The sequence below is a fragment of the Podarcis cretensis genome (assembly GCF_951804945.1).
Source record: "Podarcis cretensis genome assembly, chromosome: 14".
Taxonomy (NCBI): domain Eukaryota; kingdom Metazoa; phylum Chordata; class Lepidosauria; order Squamata; family Lacertidae; genus Podarcis; species Podarcis cretensis.
Genome location: NC_137183.1, coordinates 55267618 through 55281252, shown reverse-complemented (window position 1 = coordinate 55281252; position 13635 = coordinate 55267618). Strand labels below are relative to the sequence as shown.

General features: G+C 53.9%; 1 protein-coding gene across 1 annotated transcript in view; it reads right to left on the bottom strand.

Moving 5' to 3' along the window:
• The window catches only part of LOC307203149 (coronin-7-like), a 124519-nt gene that overhangs the window by 3062 nt on the left and 107822 nt on the right, over positions 1–13635 (bottom strand). The window contains exons 11-24 of the mRNA XM_079953720.1: positions 13066–13123; positions 12172–12317; positions 11971–12066; positions 10269–10397; positions 8471–8597; positions 8094–8269; positions 6571–6679; positions 6231–6317; positions 5357–5499; positions 4459–4563; positions 4154–4239; positions 3159–3297; positions 1795–1884; positions 990–1106 (exon numbers count right to left, since the gene is read on the bottom strand). Coding sequence (XP_079809846.1) covers positions 990–1106; positions 1795–1884; positions 3159–3297; positions 4154–4239; positions 4459–4563; positions 5357–5499; positions 6231–6317; positions 6571–6679; positions 8094–8269; positions 8471–8597; positions 10269–10397; positions 11971–12066; positions 12172–12317; positions 13066–13123 — 1608 coding nt within the window. The remainder of the gene's footprint in view (positions 1–989; positions 1107–1794; positions 1885–3158; positions 3298–4153; positions 4240–4458; positions 4564–5356; positions 5500–6230; positions 6318–6570; positions 6680–8093; positions 8270–8470; positions 8598–10268; positions 10398–11970; positions 12067–12171; positions 12318–13065; positions 13124–13635) is intronic.

The window sequence follows — 13635 nt, the reverse complement described above, 5'->3', positions numbered from 1 at the left end:
CCTGACTTTAAAAGAGGACGAGACAAAATAATGGAGGAGAGGGCTGCTTAAAGCCATCCAGGTTGGGGGGGGGCACCAATGCCTCCTGAGGCAGCTGCTTCCATAGTTTCCCTGTGTGTAGGAATGATCGCTGGGTGCGGAGCACACTCCCTGCCCACGGGCAGCCTTAACTGCCTGCATGCGTGACCTTGGGGTGCGGGGCACACTGCCCCCACAGATAAAGCCACAGCTGTCTGAACATCTTGCCCTCTGTCTAAACTTTTGCCATCTCAATAGTCTGCGGTGTCCTGTCTGTGACCTTTGTCTCCTCCGTCATACATTGTGCAAGGGGAAAATGATGCGGTGGAAACAGGTGCCAAAATAACTTTGTACCACCCCACGATCTCGGGACTGGAAGATGTGTAAAGGTCACAGCCCAAAATGTATCTGCCTGGGTTTGCATATTGTGTCAATAAAAGGAGCCTCCACAGAGCTGGCTGGCAGCTTGCTTGCAGCTCACCTGCATTATCAGCTCCTGCCTCATTTCCTTCACTTCACCTGTGTGCCAGGTGATGCAGTCCTTCCTTTTATCTGCCCTGAATCTGTGGAACTCTCTCCCACAAGAGGCAGGGATGCCCACCAAGCTAGATGGCTGTAAAAGAGGATTTTGCAAATTCCTGGAGGAGGAGAGAGGGCTCTGGGTGGCTCCTAGCTGGGATGGCTAGGAGTGGAGTAATTTGTCTCTCTTCCTTTTGGTCCCTGCCCAGTGATGGACGCTGAGACACTCAGGTCCGACTGTGAATCCTCGCCCGGCTGGGCCTGTTCCGAAAAGGAGCGGGGTCACTCTGGGAAACTTGCCGAGATGCCAGCTTGGGGTGGCGTTGTGGCTGGAGGTGGACAGGACAAAGGAGCATGGCATTGTTCGGAGAGGGTGACGAGACCTCTATACTCCGAGCCTTCCCTCCTCCTCCCCTGCCAGAGACCAAGGGCCCAGAGGCCCAGTACCCTACCTTCACCCGGGGCACCCGGAAGGCCACAGGCTCAATGGAGGTCTGGCGGAGGCGCAGGGCTCGGGCAATCTCCACCTCCCGAACGTCACACTCCGTCTTGGGCAGAAACTGGTAGCCCTGCGGAAGTCAAGAGGTCAGGACCTTGCGGGGACACCCTTCCCAGAGCGCAGCTCCAGGGGCACAGTAATGCCCTCTGTGCCTCCCAGGGTCTTTGGAAGTGAAGCAGGGGGCACATCTGGGCACCCGCCACCCGCCAATTCGCACTCAACCCTTGGGGTTGTTACTCTAGTAACTCCACAAGTGCTCTGCCCAGAACAACCACAAGAGGGCAGGCCAGAAGCAGGTTTTGCAGACCAGATAAGGGGGCAGAGAGGAGTCGTCAGCCCCCTGGAACTTCACTGCCCCAAAGGATGCAGTTCTGGTTGGTCACAGGGACTGATGCCCGTTCCCCTTGGCATTCCCAGTAACAGCTCAAGAGGCTGCTGGATTCAGGCTCATTCTGTCTCCCACCCCTGCATTTTCCTGGCCCCCACTCCAAATTCAGGGGTCCTCCCCACTTGAGCCAGGAGATTTTGCTGGCAGCTGCTCTGTGGGCATTTCCTCCTCACCTCCAAATCTTGCAAATCCACATTCTTTCCCTTTTTAAAGGAACCAAGCCGCAGCCCTCATGGCTGCAGAGAAAAGCCCAGAGAGGTGGACTGAATCAAACAAAGACTCCCCCGGGGCAAAGGGGGGTGACGTGGCTCCATCTCTCCCAGGGACATAATTGCTGCCCAGACCCCCCCCCCCACCGCTGCCACCTTACCTTATGGGGGTCAGAGGACGGGAAGCTGTTGCACTCCAGGAAGAAGGGTGCCTCTGGGACCACCTCGTAGATGTACACCCTGGTGTCACCCTAAACATGTGGCAGAGAGAAGAGGCTTTGAAGGGCGGGGGCGGCCTGCCTTCCCTGAGCAAGGGGGGAGAGCGGTCTGGGATCCAAGTCAGAAGGAATGGGGGCAGGGAAGGTACTGAGAAAAGGGGTGCCTGGGCTGGCCTCAGGGCCAGAAGGGGCTGCTCACCCAGCCAGGCTCACGGTGGCCAAGCCCCCCCGGGGCTCAGCGCCAGGAGACTGGCATGACTCTTCCCACCCCCAGAGATGGAGTGTGGCTTTAATGGGAAAGTTAACAAAACAGACCCTGCGCTACCCAAAAAACAAAGCACGGGTTTTCTAAAGTTTGGCATCTATTTAAGCAAATGCGTTGAAGACACCCTTCCGCCGAGGCTCCTATGGAAAAAGCTCCTTGGCTCATGTGCTTTTCAAGGACCACCGTCTGGAAATATAATGCTGTTTTGGGAAATTCCACCCACTCCCTCCTCTCTCCTCAAGGCCGCCCTTCCTTCCTTCCTTCCTTCCTTCCTTCCCCCTTCTTGCTTTCATCTTTTCCCTTTGTTGTTCTTATTGCTTGTTGCATATTAAAAAGCTAAAGGGGACCCCTGACCATTAGGTCTAGTTGTGGCTGACTCTGGAGTTGCAGTGCTCATCTCACTTTATTGGCCGAGGGAGCCGGCGTACAGCTTCTGGGTCATGTGGCCAGCAGGACTAAGCTGCTTCTGACAAACCAGAACAGCCCACGGAAATGCCGTTTACCTTCCCGCTGGAGCGGTACCTATTGATCTACTTGCACTTTTGACGTGCTTTTGAACTGCTAGGTTGGCAGGAGCAGGGACCGAGCAACAGGAGCTCACCCCGTCGAGGGGATTTGAACCGCCAACCTTCCGATCGGCAAGTCCTAGGCTCTGTGGTTTAACCCACAGCACCACCCACGTCCCATTTGTTGCATATTAGAAAACAATTGCAAGGAAAGGAAAGAGAAAAAGGAAAGAGCAAGGCCGCTCGCCCAGCCCAACCCCTGGTGGGGGGCAGCAACTGCTGACTTCAGCAACAAACAACACCCCCCCACACACACACTTCCTTGCTTTCCCCCCTTTCCTGTTGGCCAGAGAGATGCTCTAGGTCTGCTCTGTTGCAGACTGGCCCCCTATTCCCCTGCGCTGGAAGTGGAGCGCAGCACCTCTGCTCTGCTGCTATGGGGTTCAGCATCTTCTCCCCGCCGCCCCGGCCTGACCCTGCAGGCCATTTTTGCTGCTGCCGCTCCTGGAGGATCAGGCCCAGGGCCTCTCACTCACCTTGCCCGTGAGGAAGACCACGCTGGTGTCTGCGTCGTAGAAGGGGATGAGGGTGGATGGCGAGACATCAAGTCCGACCGTGGCCACTGCTGGCCCCAGAGACTCCGCCTTGTGGAGGGAGAGCTGTCGCTCGCTGCGGCTGCAGGAGGAGGAGGAGATACTGCTGGGATCGGGGCCGGCTGGGGCTCCTGGGAGGCAGCATTAGAAGGAGGGGGAAGCCAGCATTTTTTCATCTCCGCCAAGCTAAGCAGTTGGCTCCTGACCTCTCTCGCCCTGACCTAGCCACTGTGATCCACGCGACGGTCACCTCCAGACTGGATTATTGTAACTCACTCTACATGAGGCTGCCCTTGAGACTGACCCAGAAACTCCAGCGGGTGCAGAGTGCTGTGGCGAGACTCCTTACGGGGTCCTTGCCACGGGATCATATTCACCCAGTGCTATACCAGCTGCACTGGCTCTCGGTGGAGTACAGGATCAGGTTTAAGGTGCTGGTTTTAACCTCTAAAGCCCTATATGGCCTAGGACCCTGGTACCTACAGGACCGCCTCTCCTGGTATGTCCCACGGAGGACCTTATAGTCTTCAAACAAAAACATCTTGGAGGTCCCAGGCCACAGGGAGGTTAGGCTGGCCTCAACCGGAGCCAGGGCCTTTTCAGTACTGGCCCCGAATTGGTGGAACGCTCTGTCACAAGAGACCAGGGCCCTGCGGGACTTGACATCTTTCCGCAGGGCCTGCAAGACAGAACTGTTCCGCCTGGACTTTGGCCAGGGCACAGTCTGACCCCCTCCCTCCTCCTGTAATCCTCATAGAACTCTAGCCCAATGGTTGCCATTAATTTGATTTTTAATTGATTTTAGAATGAATTGATTTTAGAATGCTGTGTTACTTTTATTGTTGTTAGCCGCTCTGAGTCCGGCTTTGGCTGGGGAGGGCAGGATATAAATAAAATATTATTATTATTATTATTATTATTATTATTATTATTATTACCTGTCAAAGCCCGACACTAGCAGGTATTTGCCTCCGCAAACCCAGACGATGCGAGCGCCCCGTCCACCTTCGGGCCCCGGGCCCTCCTGTGAAGAAAGACGGATGCCTCAAAGAGCAGGGGCCATGGCTTCTCTCTAGGTGCCCCCCCCCCAAGACAGGAAACAGGGGCTGCCAACACGGCCCTCCAGGGCTGACCCTTGGGACTCTCCCCGGGGTGAGGCTACCTGCTTCTCCGCCAAGCCCTCCCTCCCTGGGAAATCTTCACCTCTGCACATCTCTTCCTGCCAAGCATCCCCTCGACTCACCTGCAGGGGCTGGGAAGCTCTTCGGGGCTCATAGACCCTCACTCGGCCGTCCTTGCAGACGGTAGCCAGGCGGCGTCCGTCGGGGCTCCAGGCCAAGCTGAAGATCTGAAAGGCCCCCAAGAGGTCAGTCTCCTCACTCTGGAGGGCTGGGCCAGTCCCAATCCTTGGGCACCAGGGGGCTCCCTCCAGGTCCAGCATCCTCTGAAGGGCACTTCTGGCGCCTCTCCACACAACTCCCAGTCTCGGCTGCCTTTCATTTTTATATGGCAGGCTGTGCCCTGTGGAACTCCCTGCCACTAGAGGGTGAGGCAGGAACCCTCCCTCCCTCCCTCTGTGCAGATGCCTTTTGAAAAATTTACATCATTTTAGACAGGCCTTTGTAACACAGTGGAACCTCGGCTGTCGAATGCAATCCGTTCTGGAAGACCGTTTGACTTCTGAAACATTCGACGACCAAGGTGCAACGGACGGACAGCAAATTCCACTGAGAAAATGGAGAAACGCAACTCGGAAGACGTTTGACTTCAGAGGTGCGTTTGAAAATGGAAGCATTCACTTCCGGGTTTTTGGCGTTCGGGTTCTGAATCGTCCGGCTTCCAAGACGCTCAAAAACCGAGGTTCCGCTGTATTAACTTTCCTTTCTAGCCACTTGGAATTCTTATTTTTACAGACTCCTTTGTTGATTTTATTCTCATACACTGCAACACCACCTGGAAATGCTTTTTAAATATAAAATTGTGGATTGTAAGTATGCAAATGGGGGTAAAGTCACCAAGGGGGGGGGGCTGTCTGGCATGAACTGGTGGCGCATGGAGGGGGCTGAGACCCCCCTCTGCTGGATCTGCTGCCCCCCCCTTGCAGAAAGGGAGAGAGCCAAGCTGCTTGCTGGCCTTCCTACCTGGTCCCTGTGTCCCTCCAGCCTCAGCACCTGCCCGCCAGAACGCAGATCCCAGATCCGGACGCTCATATCATAGGATGAGGAAGCCAGGATGTCCGCAGCCAGGGGGTGGAACTGGATGGAGTAGATCTTCTCCGTGTGGCCTGGGGGGGGGGGAGAGAGAAGACGCCTGCTAGCTGGGCTCTAAGCTGGCCAAACCCCCTCAAGCCAGAGGAGCAGGGGACAGAAAAGCCGGGCAGGGAAATGATATACAATGAATTGAAGAAAATGTTGAAAATAACTTTTGTAAAAAAATCAGAAGCCTTTTTATTAGGTATTTTAGGTCAAGACATACCAAAAGAAATGAGGACTTTATTTATGTATGCCACTACAGCCGCAAGAATGTTGATTGCACAAAATTGGAAGACTGGAGAAATACCAACTAAAGAACAGTGGCAAAAGAAGTTGATGAACTATGCAGAACTGGCAAAAATGACAGAAAAAGACAACAGAGACTTTGAAAAAGTTTGGGAACCATTCCTATTATATTTGCAGAAACAAAGAAAGGCGATAGACTTGATGGCAGGATTTATATAAACATCCACATTCTTAGCATCAGGAAATGTTTGGAAGATAGTGGAATAAGATGATGTATTTAATTTTATTTTTATGTTTTTAAGGTTTGATGTTATTAATAAACTTTTCAGCTGAGAGATAGGAAAGCGGGTGTGAAGAGAAACAAACCAGAAACGCAAGTTGGGGGAAGTCTTGGAGGGGAGGGAGGGAGGAATATACAGTAAACGTTAAGAATTTGAGATGTATGTAATGAATCAAAATGAAAAATGAATAGAAAATTAAAAAAGGAAACAGAAAAGTGGGGCAGGGGGAGTTTCACCTTGTAGAACCAATTCAGGCTCCAGGATTGTCTTCTGCAGACCTCCCTCCTCAACCCTCCACAGTCGGATCCTGGCGTCTTCTCCAGCTGCACCAGAGGAAACAAGGGGGCAAGTGTGAGAGCCCATTGTGCCATGCTGAGGGCGACCCTGGCTGCAGAGAACCCCCCCCCCCACCCTGATGCCCGGCCCGGGGCCTGAGCCCAGACGATGCAGGATGGCAAGATGAGAGAACAGGGCTCTGGAGCAGTCTCGCTTCTGGAATTCCCTCAGGAAGTCCGGAGGCCAGTGGTGGCTTCTTGGTGGGCCCAGTAGCTGCTCCGGGGTGGGTGGCTCACATACCAATCGCCAGGCGCTGCAGGTCAAAGGGGTCCCAGCACAGGTCGGAGACGGGCGTCCCGTTCTGGATGGTGGGGAGCGATGTGTCCGGGAGGCGGCCTGGCTTGGAGAGCTGGGGAGGAGGGCAGGGTGAGTCTCTGAGAAAGGCAGGTGGGGGGCGCTCTTCTCTGCCCTCCCCCCAAGACGGGGGCCTTCATGGGCACCCCACTTCTGCTGCTCCAGTGGGTATGTGATGTACTCCATTGGAGCAGTCAAATACAACATTCCTTGTATGCCTAGAGTGGACGCAGAGAGGGGGATGTTGATCCAGCCAGCTGGACTTCCTGTTACACCTGGTCTGGAACATCCTCCCCCTGCATGTGACCAGGTAGGTGGGCAGGACCCTTGCAGACCCCACAAAAAGTCCAGTCACACAGCCCTCTTCCTCTCTTGATGCCCCTCTCTTCCATTTTGGCCACTGGTCCTGATGCTGTCTGCTGGTTCTCGGCCAGCAGCACATGGGCCCATCCTTACAAGGATGTCAGCCACACTGTATCTGTAACTACAGGCTAAAGCCTGCCTTCAGGGATCCAACTGTGAACTGAATGTGAGTAAACTTATCATTACTTATAAGGAAGACTCTTGTGTCTTTATTTCTTTTAGGAGGGAATCAAAAGGGTCTTGCCGGGAACATACTCCAATCTGGGCATGCCGGATTGGATCGCTTAACTAAAGAGATTCAAACGAATCTGCAACTAGCTGCTTGCTGTGTAAAAGGGGGAACGAGCTCTGCTATATGGAACTCACTAGCGTGAGTGAGGGAGGATAATATTTAATCAATATTGTTGAAACCTGCCCAAATAATTCAATATCTTCTCAAACCAATCCTCCTCCTTCTCACTGACCTTAAACGCTTTCATTTTAACTGTGAAGATACATAAAATGAAAGGGTTTAAGGTCAGTGAGGAGGAGGAGGATTGGTTTGAGAAGATATTGAATTATTTGGGCAGGTTTGAACAAATTGGGGCAATTAAAATGTTACAAGTTAACTAAACCTTGTGAAGGGAGGAGTGTTAAGGTATATAGAATTGTACATATGGTTGATTTGAATATGTTATTATTGATTATGTATACCCAATGTATCAGCCGCCTGGGGGGTTTCACTGTTTGTGTTTTGGTTGTTGGTAATAAAAAATTTAAAATTAATACCCTCTCCTACTACCAACAACATTCCCACAGAGGGCAAGCTGGCGGGTGCTGGTGCTCTCAGGAACCAAGGGGCCCAGGTCCAAAGATGGAAGACATTGGAATCTGCCTGCCACCCAGCCAGGAGCAGTGGGGCATCTAGCCCAGTGTTGCCCACCCTGACTGGCAGCGGCTCCCCTGGGTCCTTCACAGCCACTCCTGGAGGCTGAGCCTCACGCATGCGAGGCTGGCGATTGGCAGTGAGGCCTGGGGGTCTTCCCCTATGAGGTCTGCCAACACAGGCGGGCATCCGGCTGGGCAGCAGCCCCTGAAAGGCGCCCCTTCCGCCATGGTCCCCTTACCTCCAAGACAGCCACCTGCCCTCCGGCAGAGAGCAGTGGGATAGCCACACGCTGTCGGTTGGCGCAGAAGCCGTCGCACTCCCCCGGCGTGGTCAGGTTCAGCCCCCGGAGGTTGGTGATGTGGGTGCTGCGGTGAAGCACAGCGCCCTGGACGTGGCGGAACCCCGAGCTGGGTCCTGGGGGCAAAGAGGCGGGTGAGGGGGGGGACAGGAGATGGGGAGGGACACCCTCTCCCCCCTCCCTGCTGGAAAACGCAGAACCACCTCTGTGCGCCGGCAACGCGGTGGGGAGAGGGGGTCTGCCAGGCGCCCCCCAAACTCCCTCCGAGCGGCACAGGTTGTGGGGCCCACCTGGGAGGGGGGTGGCAGGAAGCTTACCCAGAATGCTCTGCAGGGACCGCTGGCTGGGGCTGGAGGCAAAGCCGCTGGTGGCCGAGAGGGAGGGCGTTGTGGCGCCAGAGAGGGAGGTCAGGGAGCTGGTGGGGGACGAGAGGGGGCTGCCGGCCTGGGAGAGGGAGAGAAGGAGCCTCAGAGCATTGCAGGGGGCTGTCCCTTTCAGTCATATAAGATCCATGGTGCTCCTGGACTAGCAAACGCCCAGGGCTCTGGAGATGCTGGGAATGGCTATCGATGGCTCGTGGCCACAATGGCTACCCTCTGCTCCTCCCACCTGTCAGAGGAGGAAGCGGTGCTTCTGAACCCCAGTTTCTGGAAACCCCAAGACGGGAGAAGGCTCTTGTGCTCAGATCCTACTTGCTCGTTTGGTTTCCCACAGGAAATCTGGCTGGCCACTGTGAGAACAGGATACTGGACTAGATAATAATAATAATAATAATAATAATAATAATAATAATAATAATAATTTATTTATACCCCGCCCTTCCAGGTTCAAAAACCAGGCTCAGGGTGGCTAAATTTAAAACACTTTAAAACACTTAACTATAAAAGCTTGTTTGGAGGTTCTAGCATAAAATACAGTATAAAAACACGAATAACAATAAAATTCAAAAATAAAAAATCAATTAGATAATCTAATTAGATGGGGCACCGGCTTGACTCTTCTTAAGTTCTTAGGGGAGAAGGAGCCGGGCAGAGGAAGTGGGGTGTGGGCAGACCGCCCCGGGTGTCACCACTGAGGGGGGTGGCAAAATGCCAGGCGACACTCACCGTGGGGCCTGCAGCGCGCCCGAACCACACGTCTCTCCTGGGAGTGATGCGCCCACAGGCTCTGCGCTGCCCCAAACGGTGGCTGAGTGGGAGGAGGCAAACATCCTGCCCTGGCTGGCCCCGCCCCTGGGCACAGGACACGCATGCCGCCCCAGGTGCCCGATCGGCTTGCTCAGCCGCTGGTCGAGAGAGCTCTGGAGAGGCCCAAAAGCCAGAGGATCCCCTCTGGAAAGGACTCTGCAGGGCCTTGGTCTTTGCCTGGGGCTCAATCCCATCCCTCAGTCTCGGTCCAGTATACCTGAAGGAGCATCTCCACCCCCATCGTTCTGCCCGGACACTGAGGTCCAGCGCCGAGGGCCTTCTGGGAGAAGCTAATTTACAGGGAACTGGGCAGAGGGCCTTCTCGGTGGTGGCTCCTGCCCTGTGGAACACCCTCCTACCAGATGTCAAAGCGAAAAACAGCCCTGTTTAGAGAATAGTATTTTAATAGGTTATAGTATTTTAATAGGTTATAGTATTTTAATATTAATAGGTTATTATATTAATAGGTTATAGTATTTTAATATTCCGTTGGAAGCCGCCCAGAGTGGCTAGAGAAACCCAGCCAGATGGGCAGGGTATAAATAATAAATTATTATTATTATTATTATTATTATTATTATTATTATTCCCACCCTGGCTTCCAAGCCTGCAGCTGGCATGAGCCCAAGTGCCAGGAGGCTGGGGAGCCAGAGGCGGCACCTTCCAAAATGCCCCAGGCCTGTCTTCCCGGGAGCATCTTTGCATCTGCATTGCCCAGCCTTCCAGAGCAGGGAAGAACCATCTAGCCGTAGAACCTCCGAACTGTGGAGCTGCAGGAAACCCATAGAGTCATCTAGCTCAACCCCTTGCAGAGGAGAAACCACAACTTCCTGCACAAGTAACTCTGGATGGAGATGTTGGGGGGGAAGCAGCAGGACTATCTTGCCAGGGGTTTGGGGGCTCTTGAACTGGCACCACTCCCTCTCACCTCTGGGTCCTCGGTCTGGTCCCCTGGCGCTGGCTGGGCGGAGAGGTTGGGGGTTTGGTGCTCCTGGAGGCAGGGAGAGATGAAAGCCTTGCTGGTCCTTTGGGCAGGATGGAGGCTGATCTTCTCCATCTGAGAACAGAAGGAGGAGGAAGAGGGAGCCGTCAGCAGCTGGGAGAGAGAACCAAAGGCAGAAGGTCTCCTGTCTCCTAGATGGGGCCACAGAGAGCCTGGCTGCCCTGCTGTGGGGCAACGGGAACCGCCTAGCAAGGCTTCAGAAGGGGCTCCTGAATGGTAGAATTTTATTACAGTGGTGCCCCGCAAGACAAACGCCTCGCAAGACGGAAAACCCGCTAGACAAAAGGGTTTTCCGTTTTGGAGGCGCTTCGCAAAACGAATTTCCTATGGGCTTGCTTCGCAAGACGAAAATGTCTTGCGAGTTCCTGCGGGTTTTTCCCCCCCTTCCCCCCCCCCCTTTTTCTAAGCCGCTAAGCCGCTTATCCGCTAAGCCGCTAAAAGCCGCTAAGCCGCTAATAGCGCTAATCCGCTAATCCGCTAATGGGCTTGCTTCGCAAGACGAAAAAACCGCTAGACGAAGAGACTCACGGAACGGATTCTTTTCGTCTTGCGAGGCACCACTGTATTACGGTAACAGACCAGTTCTGGCTCACTTACAATATCAGGAAAATCATAAAACACAACAGGAATACATTGAATTGCAATTGAGTATAACAGAGACAATTCAGATATATCGGCAGTTAAAGAAATAAATATACTAAATCTTGATCACTAAAATATAACCTAATATTATCATTTAAAACCTTAATCATTTTGAGGAGCAGCTCCTCAAAGCCCCTCTCCCTCCCCAACAGCGTTCAAAATTAGCCGGGCCCCAGGTGCATATTGTGACGGGGAACTGTATGATGGAGAAGGCTTGGAGCCGCATCCAGCAACTGAGGTCAACCTGGTCGCTGCTGGCGCTGAGGGAGAAATGCCACCCCAAACACGTGAGTTCAAATCTAGCACAATACTTTATATAACATATGCAATAACATGGGGCTCGGCCCCTGCAGTTGTGGCCAAAACCATAAGTCATTTGAGTAATTAATATTTACAGATACCGGCATCCATGTATATACATACACAAACACACAGGCCAGCATTTGTAAATATTAATTACTCAAATGACTTATGGTTTTGGCCACAATTGCAGGGGCTGAGCCCATTTATGCTTGCGGTGTCCAATTAAGAACTCCTATTAAAAACGATGGATCAACAATGTGTTACTGATGTGAATTGTTTATTAGTTCATGGGTTTCGGCAAAATAATTAGAAACTGCAGCTGCCGGGGGGTGGGGTGGAAAAGGCAACCCGTGTTCCAGGAGCCAGGTGGCAAATAGCTTTTCTACCCCCCCTTCTAACACTGCCCCCCAAGTCTCAGGCACAGCTGAAGGGGAACCTGGCAGAAGAGCCCCCTGTGCACAGAAGCAGAGACCTCTCAGGGCCTGGCAGGGGGGCACGGAGGGCACTGCCCGCCCTCTGAAGCCTCCTGAGACGCCACATGGAAGACTTCCCCGGGTCCAGAGGAGCTGGAGAGGCTTGCAGGGTTGTTGTTGTGGGGCAGGGGGCCTTTTCTTCCAGCCCAGAGCAGCCATCGCCAGTCACCTGGTGGGCAAGGGGTGGGCGGGCAGACGAGGGCTCTCACCTGGCTGTTGTCTCCGGACCACCAGGCCTGCGCGGAGGCCGCGGGGATGTTTCCTGCACAGTCGGGGAACAAGTCTTTGTGGAACTCCTGTGTGGACTGAAAGACAGGTTGTAAGTGAGCCCCGTGGGACCGGCCACCTCCAGGCCCGGCCACCCGGCCCTTCTTATTCTGCCCACCCGTGCCCCAACGCCACCTGTTTACCTTCCGGGGCACCACATAGCTGATGGGGGCGATGCCAGCTTCGCTCAGCTGCAGGACCCGCATCACCTCGCAGCCCATGACGTCCAGGGCGAGTTTGGGCACCTGGGCAACGCCCTGGGACTTGGTCTCTGTCAGGCACTGGTTGACTGGGCAAAAGGGAGAGAGAGAGAGAGTGGCGACAGGTGCCCAAGGGCGGCTCCTGAGAAGGCAGCCCAGAGACAGCCGTCTCTCCAAAGTGGGGCTTGTCATCATACTACCGGCCAGCAAGGGGGAGTGGAGAGGAAGAGACTTTCAGGACCCTAAACTGGCAGGCCCTGGCACAATGCTCACGCATGGGATGCCCGGCAGCTGGCTACTCACCCAAGAAGTGGAAGCCAAAGGCAGAGCAGGGGTTGAGTCCCTGGAGGTGCCACGTCTGCAAACAGCAGAGCCCTTTTTTTGCCCAGGAGGTGGCCCCTCTGCCAGTGCCAACTTGCCCCTTTTCTCCCAACCCCTCCCTCGGCAGCTATGGGGAAGGATGTGAGCAAGGCACCACCGGGAACCTGCAGAGTCAGGCCCGGGCAGGAGGAAGATTGGGATCTGCTTTCTGCTGACAGTCACGGAAGGCCCACCCAGCCTGGCACTGCCTGCACTGACAGGCAGCAACCCTGACTCTCTAGGGTTATGGGCTCAGCCCTGCTGGAGATGCTGCCATTGGGGGTGGAGCCAGGGATGTTCTCATGCCACGGTTTTCCTTGCCCATGGCGTTCCCCCCTCTCTCAGGCAGTGCCAGGCTGGGCAGGGCCAGGGAGGGCACACAAGGGGCCAGGCTGGATGCCCAACTCTCTCCAGGGCCAGGAAGAGCAGCGCCTGAGCCAGGAGCCCAAACATCTGGAGAGGGTCTCAGATACTCACCTTCTGCCAGGGCTGGCTGGCTGGGCAGCACCTCATAGCAGAAGAGGACATTTTCCCCCTGGAAGAAAAGGGCCAGACTGAGCAAATCCTGGCTCCTTCCCCCGCGAACTGCCTTCCTTTTCCCCCCAATATATTTTTATTATTTTCCTCCTTAAACAACATTTTCAACATTACAACGCTACAATATCAAACACAAAACCTCTCTGCTCTGCTGAGCATACGACTTCCAGGTTTTCCATTTCAGATCCAATCGCCCAATTTACATCTTCAACCTATTGTCCACATTGTAGGATTTATTTCAATCCTGCTAGTGTCTTCAAGTTTTTACAGTTGTTATTCAAATATGCAGTAAATTTACTCCAGTCCCTTTGGAATTCCTGATCGTCCTGGGCTCGGATCCTGCAAGTCAGTCTGGCCAGTTCTGCAAAGTCCATCATCTTCACCTGCCACTCAGCAATGGTAGGTACCTCCTGTAACTTCCACTTTGGGGCCAGTAAAGTTCTCGCTGCCACTGTGGCGTACATAAACAGTCTTTGGTCTATCTTTGCAATTTCCTCTCCCATCAAACCT